This window comes from Macaca thibetana, chromosome 4 (genome assembly GCF_024542745.1).
Source record: "Macaca thibetana thibetana isolate TM-01 chromosome 4, ASM2454274v1, whole genome shotgun sequence".
Taxonomy (NCBI): Eukaryota; Metazoa; Chordata; class Mammalia; order Primates; family Cercopithecidae; genus Macaca; species Macaca thibetana.
In genome coordinates this window covers 52,364,112-52,376,891 of record NC_065581.1, presented here as the reverse complement: position 1 = coordinate 52,376,891, position 12,780 = coordinate 52,364,112, and the positions used below count along the sequence as shown (strand labels likewise).

At 37.1% G+C, this 12,780-nt stretch overlaps 1 protein-coding gene across 1 annotated transcript in view; it reads left to right on the top strand.

Annotated features, from left to right (window-relative positions):
* Nucleotides 1-12,376, top strand: part of PKHD1 (PKHD1 ciliary IPT domain containing fibrocystin/polyductin) — a 463,584-nt gene extending 451,208 nt beyond the window's left edge. The window contains 2 exon segments of the mRNA XM_050789247.1: nt 7,523-7,796; nt 7,798-12,376. Coding sequence (XP_050645204.1) covers nt 7,523-7,796; nt 7,798-7,960 — 437 coding nt within the window. The 3' untranslated portion in view covers nt 7,961-12,376.
* Nucleotides 12,377-12,780: the final 404 nt, after the last annotated feature.

The following is a 12,780-nucleotide window of genomic DNA, read 5'->3' as shown; positions in this document are numbered from 1 at the left end:
GCAACAGAGCAAGACTCTGCTCCCCTCCCTCCAAAAAAGAAATATCACTCTGTACCCTGTAAATAGGTACCATTATTACATGTCAACTAAAAATTAGAAAACAAAAGCTTTCCTCAACCCCTTTCTTCTCAACCAGAATGAATATTTTCCTCTTTGGGTTCCAAGTATACTGAGTGAGTGCCTTCATTGTAGCACTTCTGGTCTTCGTAATTCATTGTATGATAACTTTCTGTTTCCAAAGGTCAGTCGTTTTCAACCAGGAGAATTCTGCTCCCCAGGTAGGGTGACTAACACATCCTGGTTTTTCCCAGAACTCTCCCAGTTTTGAAACTGAAAATCTTGTGTCCCAGGAATTCCCTCAGCCCCAGACAAATTGGGATGCTTGGTCACTCTACTTCCAGAAGACATTTGCAGTGTCTGGAGACATTTTGCTGCCACAGCTTGGGAGCAGGGGAGCACCACTGGCATCTCGTGTGTAGAGATACATCTTATAATACCCAACACCACCCCACAGCAAAGATTAGCTAGCTCAAAACATCAGTAATGCTGAGGATGAGAAACCCTGGCAGAGGCTTTTACTGATCTTTGTAACATTTAGATGACAGCCTGTTGGAATGACTTAATGAATACAATTAGATTTCCTCTCCCAACGAATATTAAATAAAGATTTATCTTCTGATGTTTATTTAGCATGTTATAAGGCTCCTTCTGTGTAATTATAAAGAGATGATATCTGGTCCTGTGCCCTTTATGAATTTTCAGTATGGTTGGGATACAAGAGTAATATTTGGGGGAAAATTAGAGAACAATTCCAGGCAACACGCAATTAAGTGTGAGGCAGTTAGAACAAACAGTGTGTATTTAAAAATTCAGATATGGGAGAGAATGCTAAAGGAGATAAAGAATGCTATTGTCCTAAGTTACATGTTTAGCCCCTCTAACTCAAAAATCATATCATACTGTTTCAAATCCCATTTGCAAAGGGCTTAGTTGTCCAGTTTATATAAACTCAGATTTGTAGAAATGCCAGGGAAAGAGTCTTGTTTGCTCTGTCAGAGCTCAATTTTGCATCACACATTCTCAACTGTTCCCTTCTTCTCTAAATTGGTTAATTGGCCCCAAATCTTCCAGACAAGACACAGAGTTATCTTTAACTCCTAGTTTTCCCTTTACCAGCCTGTCCTCTTGCTTATCCATTCTTTCTCTCCAGTGTCTGTTTTTTCTCTCTCCTCCTCTATACTTCATTCCACAGATATATCTTCAGTTTTATTTAATACACTCCTTACGGGGGTCTACTCCTTCACCCCTATCTCTTTCCCCTCCAAGACAATATTTTCTATGCGCAACATAGGCCTCCCCACATCAAAATGTCTTTCTCTAAAGTATCCACTTTCTCTAAAGTCTCCCTGATATGGTTTTTCTGTGTCCCCACCCCATTCATCTTGAATTGTAACTCCCACAATTCCCACGTATCATGGGAGGGACCCAGTGGGAAGTGATTGAACTTTGGGGTTGGTCTTTCCTGCACTATTCTTGTGATAGTGAATGAGTCTCAAGAGATCTGATGGTTTTAAAAATGGATTTTCCCTGTACAAGCTGTCTTTGCCTGCTGCCCTCCATGTAAGATGTGACTTGCTCTTTCTTGTCTTCCACCATGATTGTGAGGCCTCCCCAGCCACGTGGAACTGTGAGTCCAATTAAACCTCTTTGTTTTGTAAATTGCCCAGTCTTGGGTATGTCTTTATTAGTAGTATGAAAATGGACTAGTACATTCCCATTGATCCCACTCCAAATCATATACTTTATCTTTTTTTCAAACTTCCTTATCTAGAAGGAATAGTTCCTTTCTCAACTTTTATAATACTTCTCACTTCTTTATTTAATACCTTTTGTATGTAATATAATATTTGTGTTCATCTTATACAGATCCTTTGGTAAAAATTCTGTATCTTTTATGATCCCAACACCACTGTTACCATAGGGATTTAGGGTATTAGACCAACGATAACTATTATTGAGTGAATGATGAAGACCTGGTGAAATGAGTCCCCTTCTTTCCATTTCCCTTTTCCAGAGACCCTTGGATTCCAGGAGTTATTACAACTGCAGAGAAAAAAAAAAAAAAAAAGACCTGCCCCTGCCCCTCTTCTAAAAGAAATGTATTAATAGAAATTTTATCCAGGTTCACCAACTATACAAAAGGATGATGAATGCACATTTTTTGGGTCCTAACAGTGGGAAAATATGACTTCTTGCTTCCAGCCAATGTTTTCTTCTGGCTACTTTAGCTTCCTCTTCCAGTTTTCTTGCTACCACCTTTGTGTTTGCAGAACAGCCATTGCTGCTGACCTCAATATTGCTTTCTCCAAATTATGCACCAATCATTGTCTACATCAATTTTCTTTATGGAATCCATGCATCAAATGTTGGAAATGAAAAAGTGAAGTGTAAGAAAGAGGCTATATATGCACATGTGACCATGAACATCTACTTCAAAGATTTCTTATCTCTACCACCTTAGAGATACATTGACTGTATATGGTGTTTTTTTGTAAATATAAAATATAAATAGCTGTCACTTTACCTTCTGTTAATACAAATGTATAAGAATGACAGGGATAGGGAAGGACAGAGATAGCTTCATCTGAAAGCAAAGGAGCTGAGAACTAGAAATTGTCTCAGGTTCTCAGGAAAGCAAAACTATGTTTGGAAATTATTAATAAATAACATGTCCATGTCATATAATTTAAAAAATGAATATTTTCTACTTTAAAACATGGATAAAATATAGTAGTTGTTCCAGAAGAAAACTTTAAAAAATAAGCAGGAATAGCAGCATGCCCACTGAATAAGATGAAGAGCCTGGTATAGTGGTATGCACCTGTATTTCCAACTATTCAGGAGGCTGAGGTGGAAGGATTGCATGAGCCTAAGAGTTTGAAGCTGCAGGGAGCTATGAAAATATCCACTGCACTCTAACCTGGGCAATGTAATAAAACCCTAGTCTCAAAAAAAAAATTTAAAAAGAATGAAGAGTTCCATTTCTATTTTCAATCAAGATCCAATATCATAATTAACAATGGAGTATTAGAGGAATTCATATTCAAATGAGGAAAAACACATAAGTCATTCTTACCATAATTTTATAACATATATTTTGGAATCATAAGAAACATAACATATATAAAACCAAATGACCAGGCATGGTGGCCATTCCTGTAATCCAAGCACTTTGGGAAGCCGAAGTGGGCAGATCACCTGAGGTCAGGAGTTTGATACCAGCCTGGCCAATATGGTGAAACCCCATCTCTATTAAAAATACAAAAAAAAAAAAAAAAAATTGCTGGATGTGGTGGCATGAGCCTATAGTCCCAGTTACTCAGGAGGCTGAGACTGGAGAAGTGCTTGAACCCGGGAGGTGGAGGGTGCAGTGAGCCAAGATGATGCCACTGCACTCCAACCTGGTTGACAGAGAGAGACTCCATCTCAAAAAAAATAAAAATAAAACAAATTAAGAGGACAATGTTGGAAGTTGTTTGCAGATGACATACTTTGTTAAGGATAACTTAAAAGATTCGACCATGAACTACCATGATTTATAAATATTTTGAATAACTCACTCAAATATAATGTCAGTCCAAAAAATTGTATAGGGCAATGGTATGTAGTTAGAAAAAAGTAAAGAAATGTACAATAGAGACCAAAGGATATATTGCCTTGAAAAAAGTCTTAACCAGTGTGATGTTGAACCTATATAAAAATAAACTATATTTTATTAAATAGTATAAAGAGAAGACTTGAATACATAGAAATATAATATATTTCTAATTAGATTGACTATTATTGCAAATACCTCAGTTATTCTCAAATAAATGGGATTAATGCAATTCCAATCATTCTTTGCAATGTTGAATAGCATAAGATGGATTCCAAAGTTCATCAGAAAATATAGGCTAATGATACAAAGCCAATTTTCTAAAATAAATAGATTTTGTGGTAGTGGAAATGAGTAGCCCTATCAGGGAATTAATATTTATGTCACGTTCTTAAGATAATGTGATTCTGTTACAAGCATATATGGGCACATTAGTGGAAATAGCCCCAATTAGGTAGATATAGATATCATATATAGGTAAGTAGATAGAGATATTAGATATAGAAATGAAATATATAACAAAAGAGAAAATAAAAGTAAATATAAAGGAAAACAGTTTATAAAAGGTTTAGTCAATTCAACTATTTAGAACATTTATCAGTCTAGATTCACATTTTATAAAATATAACAAAGGAAGTTCCAGATGGATTAATGAGTTAAATTAGGTTTACTAAAACACATCCATTTCTACAGTATCACAAATCAATAAAATGCAGATTACTTAAGATACAATGTCCTACTACAGACATTTTCCTTTTTATTTTTTTCTAATTTGTATGCCTCCTCATTTGTCATGTATTGCTTATTGAAAAGAAATAATATTTTTCACATAAAGGAACAACTTCTCTAGACAAGACAGAAGCGTTAGTATTTAATTATGGCATATACTTCCCTAACATGTGGGCAGGACTACCGTACCTTATTGACAAATGAGAAACCAAGATGGTTGATTCTTGTTGTTGATTGATCAGTTGTTCAAGATTCGCTTCAGATCCTGTTTAGACTCAAAGGTCCAGGCAATATATTAGGCTTTCTCTACTGAGTCCAGATCACCCAACACTGAATGTTACACATGGAACTAGGCTCAAAAAATATGAACAGGGTATGGAGAGGTAGAGAGAGAGAGGGGAGATTCATTGTTAATATTCTTATTGCAAAAGAAGCCAGTGACTAGTACCCACACAAATTTTTAAAGTCATAGGCACAGTGCATATTTGCTGCTCAACAGAGTTTTGGAAGTTGGAAGAGGCTAAGGGTAGCTGGAAAAGCTGTAGCTGACTGTGGGTGGACCTGAAAGAACCCAGAACCAGTGAGTCTTCCTTTCTGTAGAGAAGAGATAAATGTTCCCCGTATTGTATCCCATTTTCCCTAAAACTTGGTCAAATCCACCAGTGGGATTCTAAGAGGCATCGAGGAACAGTTTAAAATCCCATCTTTTCATTTTAATGGGGACTCATCAACAAGGCAGAGGTGGAAAGGAGGCATGCCAATTCATATATTTTGATACTCACTATTCTTCCCTAAAACCCAAACATTCAGCCGAATGCCTTAGGACACGTATCTGCTATAAATTCATTTTTTATCTAATTTGTCTGAGATCTAAGCTTCCTGTGGAGGTCCGAGATCAAAGGATTTGATTCCTTCTGATGTCGGCACTGACACATAATGTGTGCTGACTTAGTTCTGTCTATAACCTCACAGTGGGAGGCGGCCAGCCTCTCTGGGCACCTTTGCACAGTGAACTTTCATTTCGGCTGGGGAGTCTGTCAGGTATGTTGCTGATTGGAGCTGCCATGTAAATAATTCATGGTAGATTTTTAAATGTTTTGGGGTCTGCAAAGGAAAGCTATGCTTGTGTTAGTCTTTCATGAATAGATGCGGACTTAAAGAACAAGGGGGAAAAGATTTCCAATGAAGGTCCTCAAAAACAAGATAACAGTATCTTCAATGGATTGAAAATAGGCGACTTGCAGTGTTTGATTCCTCTTATATGAAGTGCTGTTGGTTTTACCAAGGGATTAAAATTCAAAGCCTTTCTTGCCCTTTTAAAGTTTGCCTCTACCTGACAATTTATTATTCTTGTTCTTTGGTTATTTCTGATCCTCATAAACTATGTCTTTTCCACCTGGTGGGAGAAAACTAATTATGGAGATGATGCCCAGCTCAGTGCTTGGCAGAGGACTGGGCATAATGAGGGAGCAAGGTTGACGGCACACAAACATTTCTTCCTTGAAGGAACTCAAATTCCTAAGAGGAAGATGAGACTGTCACATAAGGAAAAGGTGACCAATAATAGAAGAAACTGTGCAGGTCAAATGAGAAACTCCAGACAAGTATTGAGGGATAAATCAATGTAGTTTGAGCTGTCAAGAAACACTTCTGGGAGGAGCTGAAGGTCCCATAGGAAAACTGGGGTAACCTGAAAGTTCTTATACCTCAAAGCAAGAGAATCATCCCATAGTTTGATGGCTGTAGAAGACACATGCTAGACAAACAGACTGTGGAACAGGAGAGAGAAAATATGAATAACATGGGCTTATCATAATGTTAATAGATGTGTCATGGAAATAATAGGAACAACATGATTATCTTATTTTACTGCTCTAAATCAAAAGCATTATATATATATATATCTGTGTGTGTGTGTATATATATATGTATATATATAATGTTATTACTTTCTCTCATCCTTACCTCATTTTCCAGATTAAATTGAAGTGGGAAATTGATATTCTTTACCCTAATACTGTCTCTTACAGTATGAATCAGACAGGATTACTATCTCCTAACACAAACCAAGATAGCTCTCAATGAACTCAGGAGAAAAATAACAAAAAGCTTAATAAGTTAGGCATCTTCATTGCATACAAATGAGTGGTTAATGTATTTGGTGGTGAGATGTGAGAAAAGCAGGGACGGTAAATGTGGTAAACGTAGATGACAGTATTACCACCTACCCCCCAGGGTTTAGGACAGGTTCATCCTTTTTTCACTGTAAGGCATATGAACAGTGACCTTTGCATGCATGATATACTCCCATGCATGTATCCCACTGAACATTCTTAACTTTCCATTGCAGTCTTTATCTTTACACAGTATTATGTGGTGCCTAGATATCTGTTTATGTATATTGTACTCTTCGGAGTTGATGTTTAGTTCTGTTTAATAGGAAAATAAAATACAAATAATATGTTGAGAGGAAATCAACTAAAACAACATTGCTAAAATAAATATATTTTAGTAAATTGTGAAGCATCACCTGAGAATAAATTAAAATTATACAACTAAAGCCCAGAGAGGCTGAAAAGATGAAAGTCATGAAGCCAGATAGCAGAAGGGGAACTTGAGCCTAATTTTGTGACTTGAGTCTAATGTGCCATCTCTCCTTCTACTGTTATGCAACCATACATGTACACACTCATATAAATAGATGTTTATGTGTTTATTTCTACAAATATTTATAGTCATGTTTTTATAAAACTAAAGATATTTAAATTATGAATTTGGCATAAAAGCCTAAGTGTTAGATAAGACTGATTTTTATAGTTCATATATCTTAACACAGGTGTGAGTTGGACCACTGGTAAGGCCTGACCATGGTCTGGTTTTTGCGTTGAAGCCTAGCCCTTACAATGAAAAATCCTCGTTCAGTTATCGATATCATATAAGTGTTTTTTGAGGAAGAAGTATTCCCAAATTTTTATTACATATTTGGAGTATCTAATAAAAGATATTTGGAAATCAAAGAGCTGATGTAATTCAATCTTTGATTTGACAGTATCTTGTCAGAAATGCTAACTATGCAAAATGTGTAATTAACTGGTTGAAAACTAAATCCATTTATTCCCCTATTTCTTTTCTCCCCAGATATGAGAATGAAGGTCATGCTGGGCAAGCTGAACCAGTGCCCCCACCAGTTGATGAATGGAGTGTCCAGAAGGAAAGTTAACCGCCACATTATCCGAGAGGAAGAGGCTGCTGTGCCTGCTCCTGGTACTACCGGCATCACATCCCATGGGCACACCTGTGCTCCAGGTGCTCCTGCCCAGCAGGTGTACCTGCAAGAGACTGGGAACTGGAAGGAGGGCCAAGAGCAGTTGCTCAGATACCAGCTGGCAGGCCAAGATCAGCTGCTGCTGCTATCCAGGCCTCAGACAAGAGAGGCAGCAGTTGCCAGGGCAAAGTTGGCTGAGTAAGCAAAGTGGCAGGTTGGGGCTTTCCCAAGAGAAGAAAGCCTCCTGTGGGGCCACTGAGGCGTTCTGCCTTCATTCAGTACACCTGGAAGCTATTCAGGAGCAACTGTGATCAGGGAAGGTGTGGGCATTTGGTCTGAAAGGCAGAATCTTCCAAATACTTCTGGATAATAAGCAGGGGAAGTGAGGACTGTCCTGCTGGGACAACTAAGAAGAGAGAATATGGACTCCGAATCCCTGTTTCAACTTTAAAATGGAAAACAGTAATATAAATGCTTATAGACTGAAAAATGTCTGATACATCTTTTGCAGCTATCACGATCCTAGTACATTGCCAGACAAATGATGGCACTTGTTAATTATTTACCAGTTTTTAACTTAAGCCTGATTTCAACAACTTAATAATGGCATAATATTGACTTATACCAGCAGGGGTTATTATTAAGCATTCTCTGGATTGACCACCCACAATGCTTTCAGCTTCTCTTATAGAAGGGATCATGAAAAGGTCTGGTCAGCTACAGTTAATTCCACACTGTTGGAGAAAAGCATTTCTTTATCCTGTAGTAACATTTGAAGGGACAGTTCAACACCCTGCTCTGTGATCTGTCAGAGCTTACCTTCCAACCACAAGGCAACTTCCTGGCTTTTTACAAGTGGATTTTATTTCATGGTTTAAATTCAATCATTATTGAGAGCCTACAGTAGTGTGAGCATATCAAATTTGCACTTCATGAGTATTTACACATGAAAATTGATATTCTCATGGGCTTTGCTGAGAGTTTAGTTAAGGACAAAGATGTAAAAATACCAAATTTGGGAAAGGAAATTGTCTATGGACCACTGTTGTGTTTTTCAGTGATTCTCTCCGTTAGTAGCTGGGTCACATTTACAACTGGAAAAGAACTACATTGGGAGATCAGAGATAGCCAAGTGGCCAGGTGGATGATCAGCTAACTCCTTTATCAGATAACTGCTTTTTGGAGAAGATGATGCATAAAACTGTGATACGAAGGAGAGGAGGGATTATGTCATATGCAACTGCTCTAGGCTGTGCTGGGGGTTTAAATGGAGATCATAATGAAGGCTTACCTGGTATTGATACATTTGGTAAGGGTGTTAGAGGCAGTTTCACCAAATTCACACATTTGTATAGGGCCCATTTCTTTTCAAACTGAAGAATACTTTAAACAGCCTGACTGTGTCCTTGGCTCTGGATCCAGAAGACCTTATGCTCCAAGCATGTAAAGAAAAGATGGAAGGAATGAGGAGAGCCTCCAAAAAGAGATTGCTCTCAGATTTTCCTGAAAATCCTGAAAACCAGGATTTTCCAATCTCTACAACGTTAATGGGTTGTTGTGTGGTTGAGTTGGAACAGAGAAAGGAAACACACTCTTTCATTGCTGAAATCTAAATTATGATGCCCTGGAATTAGTATTATGGGAAGTACTGGCAGAAAGCTGTTATGTCTGCAGGGCATCAAGGGGGAGGTGTGTCTCACCCTACTACCAATTGGCAGAAATGTTTTAACCTCTTCTTTAGGCATCTGGTGAGTATTTCAGATCTTCAGGCTGTCCCTGAAAGGAGGTAGGTAGCTTTGTCTGTGGTCACTGTGTTGGATCTGGAAGAAAATATGAGTAGACGTTAAGGCCAGTGCTCCCCAAGAGATTTCAGTCCAGGCTATCTGTGTTCAGGGAAGGATTTGCAAGAAATTGGTTTATAGAAGTTTACTCTGGAGGCACAAGCTGGCTGCCTGCTGAGTAAGTCCTCTTTGTAGATGATGTATTTTGCTTGGGCACCAACAGAATTAAAAACAAAAAACAAAAAATAACTCGAATGACTTAGGCAGAACATGCCTTCCCTAGTTTAATTAGTCCCTGTTATAACCAGTTATTTATCTTTCTTGTAGGTTCTTGGTCTGTGAAATCATTTGCCTTTGCAATCTCTACTTTAGTACACTCGCTGGATCCTCAAACAGCTGTAAGCTTTTTGGACAAAAACATTTCAGAAGTGAAGACTTTTGACGATTATAAAATGGTGGCAGTCTTAGTCCTTGCCCTACCTCAGTTTACCTGCACATTCTTTCTTTCTTTCATTTCTGCAGATTCTTTCACCACTTTTTAAATATTTTTTCCAGGTATTTTTCCTGAGCTCTATACCATGCATAAATAGCTGCCTAGTGAGATTATCCAGTAGGTTATCCTATAGCTACTATGAAGTTAACACAGCACTAAAACCTGCTCCTCCTTGTGTTTTTTTCCCAATTCAGTGAATGACATCACTGCACTCAGACCAGAAATCTAGAAGTCAGTCATGACTCTTCATTCTATTTCACCCTTCGCAAAGAGCCGCCAGCTCTGTTATTTCTGTCCCTTGTTTACCCTTCTCCCAATTTTTATTATCTTCTTATTTATCCCCTATGCATCACAAGACGCATCTTTCTAGGAGGCATGTTTTATCCTATCCCTCTGTTTAGGAATAACCATAATTATCTTACTAATTCCATCCCAGAAAATCCTGTGATCCCTGAGGCCAGAATTGACTCTTTGGGCCTAAATAGCAGCTATAAACATCTTCAGTAACTTGCCAGGCTCTAGCATGTGGCATGGAATTTTGGCATCTAGCTAAAATCCCTCAACCCATAGTTAAGCTAGTCCTCTTTCTCTTAAAAAAAAATCAGAGAATTGGGGAAACACTGAAAGCAAAGAGAGAGTAGCTCTACATTCATTCATGTCTGGAGATGAGCCAATTTGAGCACCACTGTAGGCCAACCCTAAATTTATTAAGATCATTAACATGGGTCACCCAGCAAATACTTCCCAGCAGCGACAATCTACACCCTTTATCTAAATAAATATTGAGATGTACTTTATTCCTGTGTTAGTTCAAAGAATCTCCTCTTGCCTCCCATTGCTGATTTTCTGTATTGATGGACTCCTTTCTCTCAAGAGATTGGACAAGCTAAAAGTCTAGAGAGTTCAAAAGTGTTTGAAAGTACATTTTAACTGTTCTCACCACAAAAAATGCTATGTATGTGAGGTGATACATATGTTAATTAATTCAATTGATCCATTCCACAATGTATATATATTTCAAACTATCAAGTTGCATATGACAAATATACACAATTTTTATTTGTCAAATAAAAAATGTCTATAAATATTTGTGGATGTCAAAATTGAGGAAGAAGTATATGTGGAGCTACGGTTGTTTTGGCCATCTCTCCATGCTTTTTGTTTGGGGAGGGGGACTTTTCTGGGGGCGCAGGGACTGTGTTCAGGGAAAGTACCTGACCAACAGAACTTCATGTCTCTTCCAGAGTGAGAGACTCAGCTTATCTGATCAAGGTGGACTTGCCCTTCAATGGACTTGCTCTTGGTACTGCCCAATGAGGCCACCGAGGACCAAGATTTGAGCTCTCTCAGGGCCCACCCCTTTCAACAATTTAGTTGAATGACTCCCTTCCATCTATCAGTCTTACTCCAAATATGTGACATTACTATATATTGAAATGCATGCAAACTATATGCAAAAATGAGTATGAGGAAATCAAATGTAAATCATATGCAAATATTATTCAACCAAGGTTCTATAAAATTGTACATGTCAATAACAGTAAAGAATTTTAATTAATTCTGTCATTTAAAATTCATGCATTTATTCCGTATTTTGCTTTCACAACTTATAGTCAATGTCAATTTTGAAAAAACTATAAACACAAAGAATTAAACACTATTGAGTACAGAACTGTTGATTTCAACATACACTATAGCACTTTGACTAATGACAGATATATTTGAGAGAAAAGTCACTTTCTAGAGGTAATTTTTAAAGAGAAATAAAACATTTCTATAAACTTAAATGTGGATTAAGTGGCAGAATACAGAAATTTGGATGTTTACAAATATTCTTCTAGCATTTGTTCTTTTTATTTGGTGATTTCTTTGCTTGGAACAATTTAGAAAATTTATTTAATTCATTTTTAGGACTTTCTAGGTTTTACTGGGATTCAAAGAATTAATTGTCTATATGTTATCTCTTATCAGTCTCAAGATAATCTTATTTATTATCACTTTATGTTTTATTTCAAAATTAGTAGCTATAACAAGGTGAAGGAAATATCCACTCTTCTCTCCATTTTATAAATAAAAAACAGTCAGTTGCCATCACTTTGTTAGGGTCCAAGGCAAATTACAAAATTTGTTTGGACTATACTTTCCCTTTTAACATTTCCTCAAGTTAATGGTATGTCATTTAGTAGAATGATTCATGTAGAAAATTATTCAAGTTACGTGGTTATAGTAAAAATATAAAGCAAATCACAAAACAATCTGTACAGTATGGTTTTACTATAGTTTGCTTATGCATAGAACAATTATGAAAAGATAGTCAATATGATTTTATAAGTAATAGTTATCTCTGGGGAATGGAGTAGAAAATATGGGTTGATTTGCACTTCAAATCTTGTATCCTTTTGTATTTCAATACTTTTATAAATACATTTACTATTAAAATAAATTTAAAAATATTTTCTCCAAGTTATGATTGACCAGAGATTGGCAGTCTCTTTAGATCTCAGCCAGGGATAGGACATGCTTACAGAAAATGCTCTTAGTCCTTGCAGAAATGCTTATAGAAAATGCTGTTAGTCCTTGAAAAACTAAAATCGATGCAGAGGAGAAGAAAAAGAATCTGACAGTGGAAGATGAATGGACGGAGAAAAAGAGATCAAGGAGGAATAAAAGGAAAGGTAAGGGAAGTCTATAGGTGAGGAAGAGAAGATGCTATGGATAATAGTGGTTAGACTGTGACTGGATCTGCTTTACTACCACAGTGTCCCTGGGATATTATACAAGGCATGCCACCAAGGGTTCCATTTGGGTGAAGGGCCTATAAGGAAAAATCATATATGGTTATGGCCTCAATATCACT